Source organism: Micromesistius poutassou, assembly GCF_964030765.1.
Source record: "Micromesistius poutassou genome assembly, chromosome: 4".
Lineage (NCBI taxonomy): Eukaryota > Metazoa > Chordata > Actinopteri > Gadiformes > Gadidae > Micromesistius > Micromesistius poutassou.
This window is the reverse complement of record NC_140274.1, coordinates 19376967-19397246: the sequence shown is the minus strand read 5'-3', so window position 1 is coordinate 19397246 and position 20280 is coordinate 19376967. Positions and strand designations below refer to the sequence as shown.

Genomic DNA, 20280 nt, shown 5'->3' with positions numbered 1-20280 from the left:
AACAACTCGTATAACCTTGACACGATTCTCCTCCCTGATGCAATCTCCCTCAGTTTTATGTCCAAATCTATATCCTGTACTATGGGTTATTTTAAAATAAGTAACCCCAAAATTGAAATTTAATTGTAAATATGCAAAACGGTTGACGTCATACTGGTACTAAATCATACCGGTCACTATGTTCTATGTTAGCTGAGCTTTACGTCCTATAACAAACAGAGTCCAGAGTAGCACAGGGAATCAGAAGACAAGGTTAGTAGACTGAGAGATGAACACGAGGTATCTGACGGGATCTCCCCAGAAGAGGAGGGTTCAGGGGGGGTTAGGAGATGGGGTCTGGAGATAGTGTGGAACTACCTTGTTCCACTGAGACCCCACACTTGAAGAGAACCAGGGTACTCTGATAATTGAACCAGGGTCTCATACTCAATCTGTATGAATCCTGTAAATAAATATATATTTTAGGGTATATACTGTAGAATAAAAAAGTGCATGCTATATTGTATAGGTTATATGATAGGTAGATACCGTATGGCACGGTATCTATGGTATATAATATATACATATATAATTATATGTATACAGTATATTATCCTGTTATGATATATTATTATTATTATATGATGATATTATGATATGTATATAAGATGTGAAGCTGGTCTGAACCAAAGAAGGCTGTGAGGTTCTCAGGTTGGACCCCAAACCTGTTGTCTTGTTTCAAACGTCTCATCCTCGCCATCCGTTTGACCTTGTTAACCTTTAACCCCCAAAGGGTCCACAGAGTATCTTCTAGTTAAAGCAGCATAACAAACATCCCCTGGCTGACGGTGTTGTTCTGCTGGTCACTCCTGAGGACAAACAACTCCACCGTCGTCAAGGAGACGCTGAAGCCCAACATCTCCGGAGGTCCTCCTCCTCATGAGGGAGCGGACCGGCTAATTGGCCTCCAGGTGTGGCCCCTCCAGGTGGCCCCTGGTCCGGTAGTCTGGCCCACTGAGACCCTCCAGCCCGCTGACACCACTCCTCGTGGACGGCTCGTTGCATCATGCTAATGAGGTCATTACCCAGACGTTTATATCGGACTCATGACAAACCTCTCGTCCTGCCTGCAATTAATACAGATAAAGATGTTATTATATCATCAACAAGCTGCAATGCAAAATCAATATTGTATATTCTATATAGATTCATTTCACCAAAAGTGAAAAATGTCAATCCTTTATTTGTATTAATCTTGATACAGAATTTGGGATTTTCATGAGCTGTAAGCCATAATCATACAAATAAAGGCTTGAAATATTTCACTTTGGGTGTAATGAATCTATAACATAAGTTTCCCTTTTTTAATTTAATTATTGAAATAACTTAACTTTTCCACAATATTCTCATTCATTGAGATGTCCTCTCAATGAATGAGAATATTGTGGAAAAGTTAAGTTATTTCAATAATTAAATTTATATATATTTATAAATGTATATATATATATAGACTATAAATACTGATGAACCAGGGACAAGTAGGACTTGTTTGAAAGTGGAAATATTCAGAAAACATTGACACCTTGTAATTAGACCATAGACTATATAAAGTCTGGTCTATTTTAAGGTATGGTCCAAAGACTATCTTTCGACTGTGAAATTATCACTAAAACGATCTGTGCTTATAAGAAGACCCCTGAGAAACACAACCAGGTTCCATCCACAAACAGAGACTTGTTTTTCATATTTTATATTTGGTTGTATTTGTACATGTATGCAGACTTTGGATTTTGCATATTAAGCATATAATCCTTGCTTTCCAACCACATTAACAAGACAATCCATAAGAATCTGATTCTAGACCACCGTTTAGGTAAAATAGTCGGAAGTATCTGAGAGCTTCGTCTTGTTACATCATTGTAAAAATGTATGCATCTTGAATATGTGTACAGCATGAATATATAATTAAACACTTGTTTATTACAATCTTCTCTGGATCACATCACATGACTTGATAAGACATCATATCTTACGCTGTGTTTAACAAACCTCCAGCGTGTAAGATTAATCTGTAGAGATGTAGAAATAGCTTATAATAGTTTTTATATTGCAATACAATATAATACTCTTTACTTTGCTTGTCCAACATGAACAGAATGCAGCACGAGTCGTGCTTTTCAGTGTAGAACCAATAAAAGCATTAGTTGCTGAATGTATATTACACAGGGAGTGACAGTTCAAGTGATGGTACAAGTGACGGCAGTGAAATTATTCAGTTTTTGTTGCCCTCGGAATAAAACGGTATATTCACAGACGCAGTTCTAGAATCCGCCCGAAGAGAATCCACCACTTCAGCAGGGCCGAAGTGGTGGTGTTCTGGTGCTTGTGACGTCACAACCAAAGTGTTCTGAGAAGGAGTCCAGCAGGCGGGGCAGCACCTCCTCCACCGTCACCGCTCGGGCCAGCTCCTCGCTCACAGACGTCACGCCTTTACCCACAATGCCGCAGGGAACGATGTGTTTGAACCACGACAGATCTGTACTGACGTTGAGGGCCAGGCCGTGAGATGTGATGTAGCGGCCGCAATGGATCCCTGGAGCACAGAGCACAGCATTTACACCTGATTAGTAAGAGTTTAAACCAGATTAACAGAAACCTGGAGCGGAGAACACTGTTTACACTAGATTAATAAAAGGTTCAAACCAGACTTGTTTAAACCAGTAAATTTGAGTCAACTAGTTGAGACACGATTAGACAGTGGGTAGGAAAATGTGCCTCCTGTAGTAAAACCAAGGACTATCTGATCATTAATAGTAAACACTATAGGCCCATTTTCTATCGATAGATGAATTGATTGTTTGGTGTGCTATGAGGCGATGTGTGTGGTCTGTTCAGGACGCCTGGCCCTGAACCCAGCTGAGGGGTGGTCGTTACGCACCGATAGCGCAGATCTTGTTGTCCCCGACCCACACTCCGGTGTCCGGGGAGGTCGACGCCTCGATGCCCAGTTTACCGCACAGCCCGATGACGGTCCGCTCCAGCTGACAGACGTACCAGCGCACACTCTTCCTGAAGCCCCGGAGGTCCAGGACCGGGTAGCAGACCAGCTGGCCCGGCCCATGGAAGGTGATCAGCCCGCCTCGGTTCGTCCGGAAGAACTCGGCTCCCAGGAGGGCCAGCCTGCGCTCCTCCTCGGCGGGGTATGGGGCCTGGCGGATCCCGATGGTGTAGACCGGCGGGTGTTCGCACACCAGCAGAGCGTCGGGGGCCGGGCGGCTGGGGTCTCGGTCACGGTGTCGCTGGACGAAGCGCTGCTGCTCCAGGAGCGCCTGGGAGTAGGAGATCCGCCCGAGCCGGACGAGCTGCACCGCGGCTCTGGGGCGCTGCATGCCGGCCACTCTGACAAAGGTCTCCCGATCAGCCCGCTCTGTCGGTCACCGTAGAGAGGTCCCCGTTGGTCCAATCCGCTCTGTGGGTCACCGTAGAGAGGTCAGCCGGTCTCACTCAGACTTCAGACTCCCCGGTTGTTGCCTGTTTCTTCTTCGTTATGTGGGTGTACAAGGATTGTAGTATTATAGTAATGTGTGTATTACCACCCCCTGGTGGGCGGGAGTGTTTGAAGATTATATTCGAAGATTATATGAATTAGCCTCGTTTTAGTCTACGTGAAAATGCAAAAAACCGAGAAGAGTTTGTCTCCTCCACCAAGCTGAATCCACAGGTCGTATGACTTATAACTAAGATGTTTTAACACACTAGTGAGTTGGCCTGCCATCCTCTTCACCGTATGTGTTTTACAGACAAACTATTTTGTGGTGCTTGCCTTATAAACTGTGGACAACATAAAATAGATTCAATACTTTTGTTAGATTCAAATATCAGGTTTTCTTGACTGGAGGCTCGTGTTGTAAACCCGTCGTCTGTCGCCCCCTAGCGGCCGGTCATCGCCGACACACCGACAACCAGACATCACTGGATCAACCAACACACCAACAACCAGACATCACTGGATCAACCAACACACCAACCAGACATCACTGGATCAACCAACAGAGGATGGGACGATATTAAGTGATCATTTTTAATTAAAATACTCTGTTCAGACCTCCTGTCCTTCACATCCAGACTGTTGCTGCGGTATAAACACGCAGAACTGATCTCAGTACCAGAATAATGACATTAAATTAAGTTAGAGGATCCAATTTAGAACACAGGTGACTTAGCAACACACACACACACACACACACACACACACACACACACACACACACACACACACACACACACACACACACACACACACACACACACACACACACACACACACCCTAACACACACTTATAATACTACTACTACTACTACTACTACTACTACTACTAATATCTAGTCTAGTGTATTGAAGGTGTGGACCGGGACGGGGCGCTCGGTTTGGCCGCTCGGCGGAGAGGTGGGGGGACGGGCCGACGGGGGGCGGGGTTGTTTGTTTTCAAACTGAACCAGAAGGAAAAGAGCAGCGAAGATGGCGGCCGCGGCGTCCGCCGAGCGTCCCGCTGAAGCGGAGGAGCTGTGCCCGGGGAGCGGGCCTCTGCTCCGGCTCAGATCGGCGTCCGACCCGCAGCCCCGGGCCCCCACGGGGGAGCTGAATTGCCCGGCGGGGTGCGGGGGGGACCTCCCCGGCCCCGGGCTCGTTGCCCTGCCCCGCTGCGGACTCTCCGCCTGCCTCAGCTGCTTCCAGCGGCCGCGGAGCGGTCCCCGCTGCCGGCCGCGGGGCTCCTGCCGCCGGCCCGGCAGCGAGACGGGCCCGGCGGCGGAGCCGGACCCCTGGGAGCCCAGCAGGAGGAGCCGCCCGGAGCGCTGCAGGAGCAGACCCGACCGGAGGAAAGGTTGGCTTTAGTTTTAACATAAGGCTCTGTTTACTGAAGTAGTGGTTAGGGGTTATTGACTGTTTAACTCCTCATCACGGAAGAACTGCTCTTCAAACTAATACCCCCCTTGGGGGCAGTAAAGTTGGATCTTTTCAAAGGACCCCCTCGGGTCCAGCGGTAGACAATCTGAACCCCTCGGTTTCAGGGAGCCCCTCACGACCCGATGGTCGGGGTCTACCGTCGGGGTCCAGGTCTACCGTCGGGGTCTTGTGAACTTGTCCGGACTTGTTTCCTCAGCTCATCTCTTTATCTCTATCTGGAAGCTGCTCTCAACTCCGTCAAAGTAGTTCTTTACTTTTCTACAAAAAGGTAACATTATTGAAGACGCATATTATTGTAGCATTAATATCATAAGAGATAAAAGTCTTCATATCTTGTAGCTGAAACATCAGCGCACAACAAACCAACCAAACTCCTTCAGGGTACGTGAACCATATGGTGTGGTCGGAGGTACGGTGATGGTGGAGGCTGATGGTGGTGTAGTTATGGTGATGTAGCTGAAGGTGTTGTAGCTGAAGGTGGGGTTATGGTGATGTAGCTGAGGTGTAGTTATGGTGATGTAGCTGAAGGTGTTGTAGCTGAAGGTGGGGTTATGGTGATGTAGCTGAGGTGTAGTTATGGTGATGTAGCTGAAGGTGTTGTAGCTGAAGGTGGGGTTATGGTGATGTAGACGGTAGTTGGGTTTCTCTCCAGACAGCTCCACCCTGATCCTCATGTTATACAGCAGGGTCTGGCTGTGGGTTAGGGTCTGGGAGGTGCTGCCCTAGTGCATTGTGGGTGATCGTAGCGGACTGGTTGATACAGTTTGATGGCTGTGGTTCCAGCGGACTGGTTGATACAGTATGTTATGATGGCTGTGGTTCCAGCGGACTGGTTGATACAGAGTGGTATGATGGCTGTGGTTCCAGCTGACTGGTTGTGTTTCCTTCTCAGACAGCTCGGACCCGGGGCCCCAGGGCCCGTGGTGCGGGGGGATGACCTCCGATCAGCAGTCCAAGGTCAAGGTGAGTCCGCTGGAGGGGGCTGGTCCTGAGATGATCCACCACCCGTCGGGTCCAGAGGTCTGCTCTGAACCCGGACCAGGTCGCTAGTTAGATGGTTAGCTGGTTAGCTAGTTAGTTTGCATTAAGGAGCAGGTGTGCAGGAAAAGTACACAGTGTTTCCCACACATAGGCCAATGTGTGGCGCTGCGCCACAGATTGAGCAACGAGCGCCACAAATTGATTTTTCTTATTTATTTTTACTTGAACGCCCCCCCCCCCCCCCCCCCCCCCCCCACGTCAACAATCCCCCCGTCCGCCTGCAACCCAATTCCCCCCCCACTGTCAACAATCCCCCGTCCGCCCGCAACCCAACTCCCCCCCCCCCCCCTGTCAACAATCCCCCCCGTCCGCCCGCAACCCAACTCCCCCCCCCCTCCCCCTCCCCGTCAACAATTCCACCCGCGGTTATAACTTATAACGTAGACATTATAAGCAGTGGTGGTTTTAGGCACGGGCGAAAAACGAGACACACGAGAAAGAAAATGATCCGCGCATTTTCTATTATCGATAATACCCCCCCCTGGCGATTACCGCCAGCCGGTAATGCCCCCCCCCGTCAACAAATCCGCCACACATTGCTACCTGGTCTGTGGCAAACACTGGTACACCTAAAGACTTTAGACGGAATGAATGTTAAGGCCTAGGTTAACGTTGACCTGGTCCATGTCTGGATTTAAACCAGATGATCTTTGTCTGCGGTGAAGACGTATTCCGGATTGGGCAGTTGAAGATCAGTTGATTTGTTATGTTCCAAACGAGTGTTCGGCAGCTCCCATCGCTGTCTCTCGGTTTGTCCATTGCATACCGACTGCCCCGGCTAGCTGGTTTATTCCAGTATTTCCCACAAATAAACCAATCCACGAGTTTAGATTGTGTTAACACGCCACAGCGCAGGCTCCCAGACGGTTAGAACGAGTCACCATCAGCCTGGAAGACATCCTGCCCTAGCGACCGGTTCCTGATGACTTCCTGTCCCTGGCAAGCGGTTCCTGACGACTTCCTGTCCCTGGCAAGCGGTTCCTGACGACTTCCTGTGTGTTCCAGGTGAAGGCGGTCCTCTCAGACTCGGAGAATGAGGAGCCGGTCGGGAAGAGGACCCGGAACGTCTCGGGAGTGCTCAGGAAGAGCAAGACCCCATCGGCCTTCAGAGAGTACGATGAGTAGAACACGTTGTATAACATATTTATATATAGTAGAACACGTTGTATAACATATTTATATATAGTAGAACACGTTGTATAACATATTTATATATAGTAGAACACGTTGTATAACATATTTATATATAGTAGAACACGTTGTATAACATATTTATATATAGTAGAATACGCATGTTAATACCGCCAGGTAACATTTTAATACTGCTAGATAACATGTAATACCGCTAGGTACTAGGGATGGGTCAGAATATTTGATTATTCGATTATTCGATTATTCGTTCCTGAGGGTCAAAGTCGATTTTCAACATTTGGACTGTTAACATTTTTTCCCATTCAAATAAACAAGAATTAACGGACGGAGCTAATGTTGGTTCTGTAGCACTATTCGTTTTTTATTATTATTATTAATCATGTACAGAAAAACAATACACAAGCATAAATATTAATATATATGCATACAACACAAACACTGATCACTGTTAAAGATGATCCGATGATCCATGGCTGCCTTTGTGAATGTCGGCACACATCGAATAATCGATTATTCGTTCATACCACCCACTGATTATTCGACCATGAAAAATTGGAGTTATTCACATCCCTACTAGGTACATGTTAATACTGCTAGATAAAGTGTAATACCGCTAGGTAATAATACCGCTAGGTTACATGTTGATACTGACCACCACGGCGGTGTCCCCACAGCGCCTCCCAGAGGAGTCAGAGCTGTACTGCGTCGGTGGAAGGAGGCGGGAAGCGACGGTTCCTCCCCCAGTCGTCCGGGATGAATGCGGTGAGTCGGAGAGGTTCACTCCTCGCAGATTGAGCTTCCTCTGCTGGTTGTACTGGGCAGCCCCCAGTAGACCAGGTTGGTTCATCAGGTGTGTGTGGTTGCAGGCCGGGGCGAGACACAGCTTCGTGGCGGGGATCCTGCTGTCCTCAGAGAACAGCCCGGCGGTCTCCTCCCCCGTCAGCGCCGACCGCGGGCTGGCCTGGCGCGGCCTGATGACCTTGTTCCCCCCGCCCGCCCGGCCCGAGCGCTCCGTCAGCCCAGAGAGCAACGACAGCATCTCGGAGGAGCTCAACCACTTCAAGCCCATCGTGTGCTCCCCCTGCACGCCGCCCAAGCGCCTGGCGGACGGCCGGCTGCTGGAGCCCGCCATCGTCAAGTCCACGCCCAGGAACCTGCTGCGCGGCCTGCAGAGCCCCACCAGCTACCAGGCCAGCCCCGCCGTGCTGCTCAAGTGGCGGCAGATCGAGCTGGACCGCCAGAGCCTGAAGGTCACCTCCAAGGCCACGCTGACCTGCAGCCCGCCGGAGGAGGAGCCGGCCGCCGCCACCGGCCCCGCCGCCGAGGGAGGGTTCCCGCTGCGCACGCGGCCCAGGGTGTTCGGGCCGGCGGGGGAACCGGGGGACTTTAAGAAGACGGCGGTGAGGGTCTGCGTTCCCGCCAGGCGGGGCGAGGGCGTAGCGGCGGCGGCGGCGGCGGCGGCGGCGGCGGCGCAGGGTAGGGGCTCCATGCCGGGACCCTGGAGCAACAGGACCCCGGGGCCCCCCCTCGCCAAAGAGACAGAGACGCAGAATCACCCGGACCCCAGGAGAGGCAAACACAGTCAGAAGACCAGACATGTGGAGCAGCCAGCGGAGGGGAAGAGGGCCCGGGTGCTGCTGCAGCCGTCCCCCAGGGCCCCCTTCCCCCGCGTCCCGCCGGACCTGCAGGGTCGCGTGCTGGCCCTGAGGCGCCACACGCCGCTGGACTGTGAGAACCAGCCGGGGGGGAAGGCCCGCGCGCCGCGCTACCTGCTGCGGTCCCGTGTGGCCAAGCAGAGCCAGCGCCGCCAGAGCCCCCGCAGGCCCAAGCGGCTCTCCAGGAAGTACTGAACCATGGACCCGCTGCCCCGCAGGACGCACGGGGACTTATACCCATAATGCATTGCTTCCCACAGACCCTTACCAGGAACAGGCTAATGGCCTGTGTTCTATCATGATTGCTAACATCAGTGCTAGTTTTAGTACCACGTCACAAAGCAGCTGTGTGGCTAACTATACTAGCATAGTACCACAGTCTCTAGGCCAGCCAGCGTCAGCCTAGCAAAGCCAAAACTAGCCTCAGCGAAGCATAACCTAGCATTATCAAGCAAGTCTTATGCCGTGTTCGGATTGGTGCACTGACGCCCTATCTAAGACCTCGTTCACACCGAGACCAAAGTAGACCAGATCTGGTATCTGCTCACATGTGACTCACACTTCTGAACAGCACCGTCAATCTGTTTCATTCTGATCCCAAATCAGAATGGAACGAATCAGCTTCCGTGTGACTTCCCTATGCGGTAGTAGTAGTAGTAGTAGTGGTGTGTATTGTAGCCTAGCCTAGCTAGACCAAGCCTAGCTTAGCCAGACCCAGTGTAGTGTAGCCTAGTATAGCCAGAACTGACAGCCTAACCAGACCCAGTGTAGCGTAGCCAGACCTATCGTAGCCTAGCTAGACCCAGCTTAGCTTACCCTAGCCAGCCTGTCTCTGTGAGGAGCTGTTAACGTGGGTGTACTGTCTGCTACCCTGTGCTTATTGGCATGTAGCATATGTCACCAGTGTATGAAATGGTATTTTATCAGTGAATATACTGGTATGTTATCAGTATATATTCTGATATACAAATGAACACGCACCTGGCAAATCGTATTTATTGGTCTAAAAATCAACATGTGATTCATTGTTCCTAATGAAACCGAATTGTGATGTTTTGTTAAATGAACTTAAGCAATAGGAGGTGGTTTTCTGAAAAAGGGCTATTTTTTACTGTATAATCACATTATTTTGAATTATTGTTGAACTGTGTTCTTAAATTTATGCCAAACTAGCTTGACCGTGACATCTTTCTTATGCAAAATCTATCGAGAATGTAACACATGATTGTGTGATACATTAATATTAATACTGGCACAATATGATCTGTACAGCGATCTTTCATATCTATATACCTGACGGTTGTACTCAGACAATAAACAAGAGCTTTCATGTTTGAGTTTGCTTTGAGTTACGATTTTGGTTAGGAATACTTTTGGTGCCAAAATCAAATACTAGAACTAGAACTAGAACTTTTTTTTTTTATCTTAATTATGCTAAATGATTACAAAATTATTAAATAAATCATATATATTAAGATAAGGTGACAATTTAGTATTTTGAAATAAAAGTGCAATAAAATGTCATCTTTAAAATATGTACAATGAACATGATATTTGTAATAAGGATCCCTTATCTATTGGAGATGTATGACCGTTCTTCCCTGAGTAGGGACCTCTACGGACCCCTCCTCATGCCCCTTCCTGGGGGCCCACCAGACTCTACCAGGATCCTGAAGTCACTTCCTACACTCGTTTGTTTCCAGGTTTATCTTTTCAAAGGGCCCTTATTTTACCACCAGGTGTGAGTGTGATTAGCCATTACAAGCCGTTTCAAAGTTCGCCGTGCCCTACATCTACAGACCCGTCCTACACGGATCGCCACATTCACCCCCGGCTGCTACACTGGGTTTAGTCATTCTTCACTTAACTGGAGGGGAATGATCAATGTAATGGACGTGTAGGGCAGCACAGCTCATACTTGTCCCCTGTAGATTGTAAAGATGGATAAGTCGTTCATCCATAATATGAATACATGGGCATTTGTTTCGGGGCCTAAATAATTGTTTTAGATAACTAATATGAATGCATTTGTCGTCATATATTGCAGTATATATAGTCTTCATATATTTATAATTAGATATAGAAAATACAATACATGCTCTTTTCAATGGTTACTGTTATCCCACACGAGAGGCCTGAGGAGAATCAATACACTCTCTGACCATTGGGGGGCCAAAAGCGTCCCGCTGCACAGCTCCAGGCTCTCGCTGCGGTCTGCAAAGATACGCTTCTCGCGATAACACGAGCCGTCGCTGCGAGAGGTGCCTTAATGACGTAACCGCGGATGAATATGCGACATCGCGGTGATTCGGCAGCACTGGCCTCTCACTGCAAAGGGTTCCGGGCGTCTCCTCCTCATCTCGGCCCGTGATCAGACTGAACCGGTCCGGTAGCACCCAGCAGCACCTACAACCGACAACCCTCCCGCAGCGCCGATCGTGCATACTGGTTACAGTGGTTTGACAGGAGACGGACTGCTCTGCGATAAGATGGTGAGTTGAGTGTTAACTGGAGTGTTGAGTGTGAAGTGAGGTGTTCAGTGTAGTGTCAGTGTTGGGTCTGCACAGTTCTCTATTTATAACCGGGGCCCGCATGGCGGCGGATTATCTCCGCGGTCTGCGGTCGGACTGAGCGTGGGGAGGGGGGGGTGGGGGGGACGTCAGGGTTCGATCCCGGATTGAAGCCGAACAGCGTCTGTTGCGGACTGGCCCCCGGAGCGAGGCGTTCTGCGGGACTAGCCTCACCTGGGCGCCGCAGGGGGGCGTGCGGCCCGCGGGGGGCCGTGCAGGCTGCAGGCGGTCCAGGGGGTCGAGACACACGCACGCTCTGCTGTCTCTTTAACGTGTAAAATACAGCGCAGTGTTCGACATACACTTCCTTAATTGCCCAAATCAGGTGTGTGTGTGTGTGTGTGTGTGTGTGTGTGTGTGTGTGTGTGTGTGTGTGTGTGTGTGTGTGTGTGTGTGTGTGTGTGTGTGTGTGTGTGTGTGTGTGTGTGTGTTGATCCGTGATAATGATTCTTTAGTGTTAGAGCGCACGCTTTATTTAGTACTGGTTGGCCGTGACTGGGGCTACTGGCGACCACGCAGCCTCTGGTCCGGGAGGCGCTGCGCCGACCACAGCAGGGTGTGTGTGTGTGTGGGGGGGTTGTGCAGCAACAAGCACACAGTCCCATTAGAACAGCCCTCTATCGTGTATCGCCGGTGTGGCTGTCGGTCTGAAGTAGCGAGGAAAACATTAATAAATAAACTCCCCGGTCGTTTCTTTCTCTTAATGTCAGTGTCGTTCTTCCCCACTGAGGACGGCCTCCGCTGCTCCGTACTGCACCACAACGCTGCACCGCATTCTGTTCTTCTAGAACGGTACCCCTCACCCCCACCCCCCAGGCTTGCTGCAGTAACCGCAGTGGAGGCTCTACCAATGGGAAGCGAGTCCCTAATTTAAAACACTGAGTGATTGGTGGAGCGTCTTACCACCTTATCTGCTATTTATATTCAGCAGGAATTGAAAACTGAACGGGATTGTACCATGCATCGTCTTTGAGAACAATGATCCTATTCCCCTGAATAAAGTTGTGGTCGTCTCCCTCCTGTACAACAGCAGGTTCAGTCGAGTCATGACTGTCAGACTGAACCCTGCAGGCTGCACGGCCCCATCTCTGTTGTACAGAGGTTGTTTCAAAGCTGAATGAAAGCAGTCCTTGTGTTTGTATCCCCAAGCCCCCCAGTGCTGCCACAGACCGCTCTGTTCCCCCCCCCCGTGGTCAGTTACCATAGACAGGATGCCCTGCAGTCCCCCCTCCCCTGCTGATGGTGAGTCATGAGGCAAGAGCACATGGCCTCACCACCCAGGACCACAGAGATGGTTCATCTCCTCAGCTCTTCAGAAGCTGATCCGACGACGCAGACAGACCTCCACAGGTGGATCTGTGTGTAGCTGAGCGCCGCCAGCTGCTGAAACACCCTCGCTCGCTCTATTCTCCCGCCACACTAGTCCAGCTCTAGCATCAACTAGCGTCAATAAATCGCTATCTATATCTCTATCTGTATCTCCGTCTGTATCTCTAGCTATATGATTACAATTGGAGGTAGGAGGTGAGGGCCCATGGAACCAGATAAAGTGAGAGTGCTGGGAGTGAGCTACTGGTGTGCTACATTAGCGACCCTGTTCAAGTCTCACTAATTATAGCAGCGTGTGTATTTCGGGCGGTGAGTGCTACAGTCCCTCTCCGTGCTCTCAGGCTGCAGTGTGGTTGTTGACGGCCCTGGGAGGGCTGGTGGGGAGGTTCTACATCGTACTGTCCCACAGCCCCCTGCCAGCCGACAGAGGTTCTACATCGTACGGTCCCACAGCCCCCTGCCAGCCGACAAGAGGTTCTACATCGTACGGTCCTAAAGGTTATCAGCGCTGGCGGGACGGTCTGACGGGAGTTCACATCTGGGCTCACCTGTCACCTGACTGGATCTCCATCTCACCGCTGAGGCCTTAAGGTTCACAGCCTCCTCCAAGTTAGGCTAACGGTCCTCATGAGGCCCTGCTCTCTCTACGTCTGTAGGGCTGGTCTCTCTACGTCTGAAGGGTTGGTCTCTCTCTCTCTGCGCCAGTAGGGTTGATCTCTCTCTCTCTCTCTAGGTCTGTAGGGCTGGTCTCTCTACGTCTGTAGGGTCGGTCTCTAGGTCTGTACGGTTGGTCTCTCTCTGGTCTCTGTAGCCCGCCAAGGGGGTTTGTTTTCGTTTGATTTGGGCTCTTTGTTTAAAGAACAGACTCACTAAAGTCTCAGTTCAGTTTAGTCGTTATTCAGCGGATCCCCGTTGCCTCTGAACGGGGGGGGGAGTCGCTGTGGAGCAGAAACAGGGTGGAAGTCACAGTCATGTTTTAGACTGAATGTTGACTTGTAAATCGTTCCACAAAATAGCATTTCTTTGGTTTTTGAATATCATCTTTGATTAAAATAATGTAATTAATATATTATTGCCTTGCCATTCCATAAGTTTAATACAGTGGTACGTTTGCATGAGCCTAGCCTATATAAAGAGGATTGTTCTAAAATGTTTTTCTCCCCACAGGCTGACCAACTGACTGAAGAGCAGATTGCTGGTGAGTCGCCCCCTGCTGGTTGACCTGTGGAGCTGCAGGTATCCCCTTCCAGCCATGGGGAAGGGCATCTTAAACGCCGCCGCTACCCAGTTTGTCTTTTCTGACGGAAAACAAACGCCTCACAAGAGCAGGGTCTCGTTGGGACCAGAGTGTATGTTGTGTACTGGTCAAAGAGCCTCTCTGGCGGGGTCCTGCATGCGTTCTGTTGTATGAACCCGGCCCTAGACCAGAGGAGGACCTGTTAGAGGTCCTCACAGCAGCTTGGGTTTTTAAGGGGCTTCTGTTATACCACCGTCTGTGATGAGCCCTTTTAATGCCGTTTCAAAATCTGCCCTGGGACGGGGTGACATCTCAAGCGGCCACCCAGATGCATGCTGGGCAGACCAGTATACCAGCCTACCTAGTGGACTGTGGCGACTGGTAGGCTCATCCACCCAGCATACATCTAGGTGGGCCCGCCCACCTGTGATGTCACCAGGCGTGTGCCTGCTGGTCCCAGCTGGTGGTGAACCTTCAGCAGCCCTCATGCCTCCAGCCTCACGGCCCTGCTCCGCCTGTGTCCTCCTCCTCCTCCTCCTGTTCCCCAGAGTTCAAGGAGGCGTTCTCCCTGTTCGACAAGGACGGAGACGGCACCATCACCACCAAGGAGCTGGGTACCGTCATGCGCTCGCTGGGCCAGAACCCCACAGAGGCGGAGCTACAGGACATGATCAACGAGGTGGACGCCGACGGTGAGCAGGACCAGCAGCACATCCACACACTGTCTGGAAAACCTCCCAGACACTAACCCTCACACCGTCTGGAAGACCGCCTCTCAGACACTAACCCTAACCCTCACACCGTCTGGAAGACCTCCTCTCAGACACTAACCCTAACCCTCACACCGTCTGGAAGACCTCCTCTCAGACCCTAACCCTAACCCTCACACCGTCTGGAAGACCTCCTCTCAGACACTAACCCTAACCCTCACACCGTCTGGAAGACCTCCTCTCAGACACTAACCCTCACACCGTCTGGAAGACCTCCTCTCAGACACTAACCCTAACACTGACTGGAAGACCTCCTCCCAGGCACTCACCACATCCAAACACATATATGGATAACATGTCAGACAACGTGTTGTCCTCCTGAAGCTCTGTTGACCCTGTGACGACGGCGTGGACCGTCCACAGGGGAGGTCAAACACAACGAGCTGAGCTGAGCGATGTGGCTGGTGTTTGGCTCACCCCCCCTGTGGACTGTGCTTCTTTGTAGGTAACGGGACCATCGACTTCCCCGAGTTCCTGACCATGATGGCCCGGAAGATGAAGGACACGGACAGCGAGGAAGAGATCAGAGAAGCCTTCAGAGTCTTTGACAAGGTAGAGTTCAGCTGCATCACTGGTACTACTGGTATAGAGTACAAAGCGTTTAATAATCAATCTTTTCACTATTTATGGTGAACTGGTTAGGAAGAGGAGGATTCCAGCTCCTTTCCAGACATCAAATAAAGCCCGCTAATTGACAACGGTTTTAATGGGTCCTGGCAATTCTTCTTTGATCTGTTTGCGTAGCTGAGAAGGACTGAGTGTGAACTTCCAGGGTTTAAATCTGGGTTCTAGTCGGTCTGCTCCATAACCTCATCAAAACCCGATTTGTTATTTTAAAGCCATCCACTCTGTTGGACTGATTACCTCTGGTATTCCTGCTCTGCAGAAATCCAAACAGGTGACTGTGAATCGTCGACCTTGGCTCAAATGTTTTGTTGGCTCTGACCAAAAATTCGACCAAATGCTGAGCAGGGTAGTTTAGTAGAGGTCAGCAGACCCGCTGCTAAGCTTTTGGAGGCCCTAAGCATAATTTGTCATAAATTGGCCCACCGCCCCCCCCCCCCCCCCCATATCACATCATATAGTAGAGTCCAGTAGAGTATCAAAATAACAGCCTCAACTGCAGCATCATCAGTAATATATAATGTAATATATAAATAACATATAACTAATGTATAAAACTTTTTTAACAGTAGCATTACAATATAATAACAACTGCAGGCTCCAAAGATGAACGAAAAATAATTATGCACATGAATAAGGTATAAAAGGAAGTCATCAAAACAAATTATTCTACTTTGTTTAAGAATGCTTGACTCTGATTGGCTGGGAGGAGGGCATTAACCCGCTGACTGAGCACAGTGTCATCAAATAGTAGATCAATACGCCGCTTGTATTTTTTTTTTTCTATCATAGAAAAGTCAAACATGAGGTCCATTGTAAAAATAAACCTTGTTTAAAAAAGTTTCTAAGGTTTCTAAGGGAGGGTTAGTCGATACATGTTTCGCAAGCGAGATACAATGTAGCAACTACGTTATTAAACTAGTGATCAGATGCAGCCTTGTGCGGTTGCTATAGAAACTATTAAGCTACAGCTGAGCTAACGGAGAGCGTACCTATGTTCCCGGGTCCTAGTGGAAGGTTACCCGTCCACAAGCCAGGCATATCAAACTGTTTATTGCCCTGCCTCTCGGTGATTATCCCTTACTTATTCTGCTTAGTTTAAGAATGCTTGATTCTGATGGCTGGGAGGAGGGCATTAACCCGGCAGGTTGCCCGCTGACGTGTCGGTTGTACTTGCTGCTGACTGAGCACAGCGTCATCAAATAGTAGATCAATATGCCGCTTGTATTTTTTTTTTTATCACAGAAATTTCAAACATGAGGTCCATTGTAAAAATAAACCTTGTTTAAAAAAGTTTCTAAAATGTGTCGGAAATCTATCGGAGGGTTAGTCGATACATAGTTTTGCAAGCGAGATACAATGTAGCAACTATGTTATTAAATTAGTAATCAGATGCAGCCTTGTGTGGTTGCTATAGAAACTAATTAGCTACAGCTGCGCTAACGTTATTCACCGTAGTTCTAAAGGGGACTACTTTTTGAGGGAGATGAACATTTATACATTTAATAAGCATGCAATACGAATAAGAAAAAGCATAATTATTAAAGTATTTCAATTGTTTTATTATGTTGGCAAGCAAGAAGTAGAATAAACGGGATAATCACCTCAAGGCAGGGCAATAAACAGTTTAATATGCTCGGCTAGTGGAAGGTTACCGCCCTCGACTTCGTCTCAGGCGGTAAGCCATCCACAAGCCGGGCATATCCAACAGTTTATTGCCCTGCCTCTCGGTGATTATCCCTTACTAGACACACACACACACAACTATTTTTCACACACCCAAATACTACCTCAAAGTGCAGTATTGTCCTAATCAAAATATTTTCCCTACACTATACAGAACTCCTGTGTGTGCAATACTAAATTGCGTGTGCATTAAAAAAAACTTTAGAAAGTTTAGTTTAGAAAAACTGTGCTGAGAAAGGATGCTCTGCCTCCGATGCAAAAAGACAAAAGCTTTGAAGGCTGTACCATTTCAGGGAAGCAGGGGGAGACAGTTTTTATATTTTAGGTAAAAACATGTAATTTGCCCGAACGCGCTCTGCGTATGGGGAGCGGCGGCCCTGGAGGTCAGGCTGAGGGCAGCGGTGTGACGTCACTGCAGAAAAGGAGCGATGGAATACAGAGATCTGGTCCGATGGTCATCTGCTTGTCTGAGCCTGGTCACCAACACACTTATTGGTCGAGACTATTGGCTTTCCACAGTTTCATCAAAACAAACGCATGAATAAAGATGCTGCACATGGTTTGGTTTCAGCGTGTGTGAAATCAAGGCAAATGGAGTAAAGTCCTTCTTACTCTACTGCTTATGGGTCATTAAGACTTCTTAAGTCTGGGCGTTTAAAGTTGACCTCATCCCTCTCCTCCTGTGACAAACCCGTCTGTCCTCACCAGTGGGCGGTTCAGACCGGATCTGACCACGGACCCAGGGTCTAATACATTTATTTTATTTTATTTTATTTATTTATTTGAGGGTCTGAGGCATGAGTCATCAGAGGAACCGCCTAAAGCCGGCTGGATTTACTTTTGTTTGACTCACGCAAATTGGCAATTTTCATTAATCACGGCTGTGTTGACACAAGTCTAACACTAGTGTTAGACACAACATCTGTTACGGAGATGTTTGCTATGGTTAAAGCCTCCTTCGCCACATTCTGTTGGGACGTATTCTCACATATTCTCACTTTACCAAAAGTGTGTCATAGGGTCGAGTCTCTGCTTGAACAGTCCAGCAGAAATGAACATTTCTCACTCGTTTGGCCACCGATGGGAGGTGACCACCGTCTGCTCAACCGTTTGGTTCCAACACAAACATAAATGTCTTGGAAGACCAAGGCCCGAACCGTGTTTTACAGCACCGTTCACATTTAGAAGAACGAACAAGCCGTGCGTTGCATTAACGTAACTCCGTGCCCAGTGCTTGTTGCCGGGTCTGCGGGAGGGAAGGGCTTCTTAACGTGGTGCTGGTGTGTCCTCTCTGCCGCCCCCCTGCAGGACGGGAACGGCTACATCAGCGCGGCGGAGCTGCGGCATGTCATGACCAACCTGGGGGAGAAGCTGACGGACGAGGAGGTGGACGAGATGATCCGCGAGGCGGACATCGACGGAGACGGACAGGTCAACTACGAGGGTGAGGGGGAAACGCGCACACGCACACCGCTGCAGTGTGCAGGGAATGGGCTCATTATGGGATGGCTATGGAGAGCATTTCATTACTCTTCCCATGGTTTCACTGTTCCCTTTAGGCCTGTCTGTGATAATACATCAGCCGGCATATTTCTAAGATGTGTTTTTTTTTTTTTTTTTTCCACAGAGTTTGTCCAGATGATGACTGCCAAGTGAAGGCTGCTCCACCTTCTACTGTCATCGCTTGTCCTGAGATCACTCTGTCTTTAAGAAAGAAAAACTATCAAAACCAAGATCAAACTGACCCACCCCCCACCCCCCCACCCCCCCACACCCCCACACCGATAACCACTATCTAATCACTGTCACGCTGGCATCTGCCATTCTAACGTCCGGCCTCTTCTGAGCTGGTTTCAGACCGCTCTTACGGCCTTCTGTAGAGAGACTCACGGACCAGGCCAGTTTCCAGAGAGCTGAAGCCCCTTTCTCCTCCCCCCCCCAGGACACTGGGGCCCCTGGCTTCATTAGGGCCCCTAGCACCAGGCTCCTGGTTTCATTAGGGCCCCTAGCACCAGGCTCCTCGCTTCATTAGGGCCCATAGCACCAGGCTCCTGGCTTCATTTGGGCCCCTAGCACCAGGCTCCTGGCTTCATTAGGGGCCCCTAGCTACTGGCTTAATTAGGGCCCCTAGAACCAGGCTCCTGGCTTCAATTGGGCCCCTAGCTCCTGGCTTCATTAGGGCCCCTAGCACCAGCGTAGCGGCAGAGGGCCCATCTCCCAGGAGACCCCCGTACCCCTCACCCTCACATTGGACTGCAGACCCCCCCCTGGGGCCCCATTGTCCCCGTATTAACCTGTCCAGACGCACTCTGCATGCACCCTTCAGTGGCTGAACCCCAGAGATGGACTTGGATCGTGAACACACTGATGATATAAAATATATAAATATATATGTACATATATATTTTCTCTCTAACATGTGTGGTGTCAGTGGGTGCTGGGTGGGGGTCATTTCTTCCCGGGGGTCCGTTTGTCTGGAGATGTGACGACAATATGGGTGGGTGGCACTTTTAGGAGTGGGGGGGCTGCTGTTGTTTTCATTCAGAAGGTGAATGTCACCCCTCAGCCTGCTGGGGGCGCTGTTGCGCGACGTGAAGATTTAGGAAGGGGTAGAGTGAAAAAACGAGAGGACTGTAAAGATATTTAATCTGCAAACGGATATCCTGATGATATTAATGTAATGCTTTTTAAATGTTATCCAATATTAATGTATTTACTACAAACTTTGGTCACACGATATGTGTCTGTGTCAGTAGTGTGTTGCGTTGCCTATTGTGGTAGATAGTTTATCTCCCTCGGTTTTGTGCCATAATCTCAACACCTCAACCCTGAAGAAAGATGTGTGGTTAATTAGATCATTATCAATATATAAATGCATATAAATATTCAGTAAAAATATATCGCTCTTTGGTGTCTTCCATGAGATATTAGTTCTGAAGGAAAGAGTCGGGCGTAGAAGGGATCCTGCCTCGTCCCCCTCCTGGTTTCTGTCCTCCGTTCTCCAGTGATTCAAAGTATACTTCATATATCTATATCTATATAAATATATACCCAAATATTTTTCGTCAGAGGGCAATATATTTCCAGTTGGAGTTTCAGACGGGGGAAGGCAGCTTAGTGAGGACTTGTAGCACCTGATGGGGTTAAGTGTGTTTTCTGAGGGTCAGGGACATCCTTCAGTCTTGTGAACACATTTGAAGCAGGCTTAACTTAAGCGGGGATATCTGAAATGTTGATGTGATATTTTCATGATCCAATAAATTGAACATG

The 20280-nt window shown here is 49.2% G+C and overlaps 3 protein-coding genes across 3 annotated transcripts; 2 read left to right on the top strand and 1 right to left on the bottom strand.

Annotated features, from left to right (window-relative positions):
* Positions 1-1821: 1821 nt before the first annotated feature.
* Positions 1822-3423, bottom strand: lipt2 (lipoyl(octanoyl) transferase 2). Its single transcript, XM_084466837.1, has 2 exons — positions 2918-3423; positions 1822-2572 (listed from the first exon to the last, which is right to left on the bottom strand). The coding sequence occupies exons 1-2, from the start codon at positions 3366-3368 to the stop codon at positions 2331-2333; spliced, it is 693 nt and encodes a 230-aa protein (XP_084322963.1). The 5' UTR covers positions 3369-3423; the 3' UTR covers positions 1822-2330.
* A 1017-nt stretch (positions 3424-4440) lies between these two features.
* Positions 4441-10124, top strand: rnf169 (ring finger protein 169). Its single transcript, XM_084466793.1, has 5 exons — positions 4441-4863; positions 5839-5909; positions 6993-7099; positions 7814-7901; positions 8006-10124. The coding sequence occupies exons 1-5, from the start codon at positions 4500-4502 to the stop codon at positions 8987-8989; spliced, it is 1614 nt and encodes a 537-aa protein (XP_084322919.1). The 5' UTR covers positions 4441-4499; the 3' UTR covers positions 8990-10124.
* A 1003-nt stretch (positions 10125-11127) lies between these two features.
* On the top strand, positions 11128-20280 carry calm3a (calmodulin 3a (phosphorylase kinase, delta)). Its single transcript, XM_084466851.1, has 6 exons — positions 11128-11286; positions 13861-13891; positions 14479-14622; positions 15146-15252; positions 18319-18454; positions 18638-20280. The coding sequence occupies exons 1-6, from the start codon at positions 11284-11286 to the stop codon at positions 18664-18666; spliced, it is 450 nt and encodes a 149-aa protein (XP_084322977.1). The 5' UTR covers positions 11128-11283; the 3' UTR covers positions 18667-20280.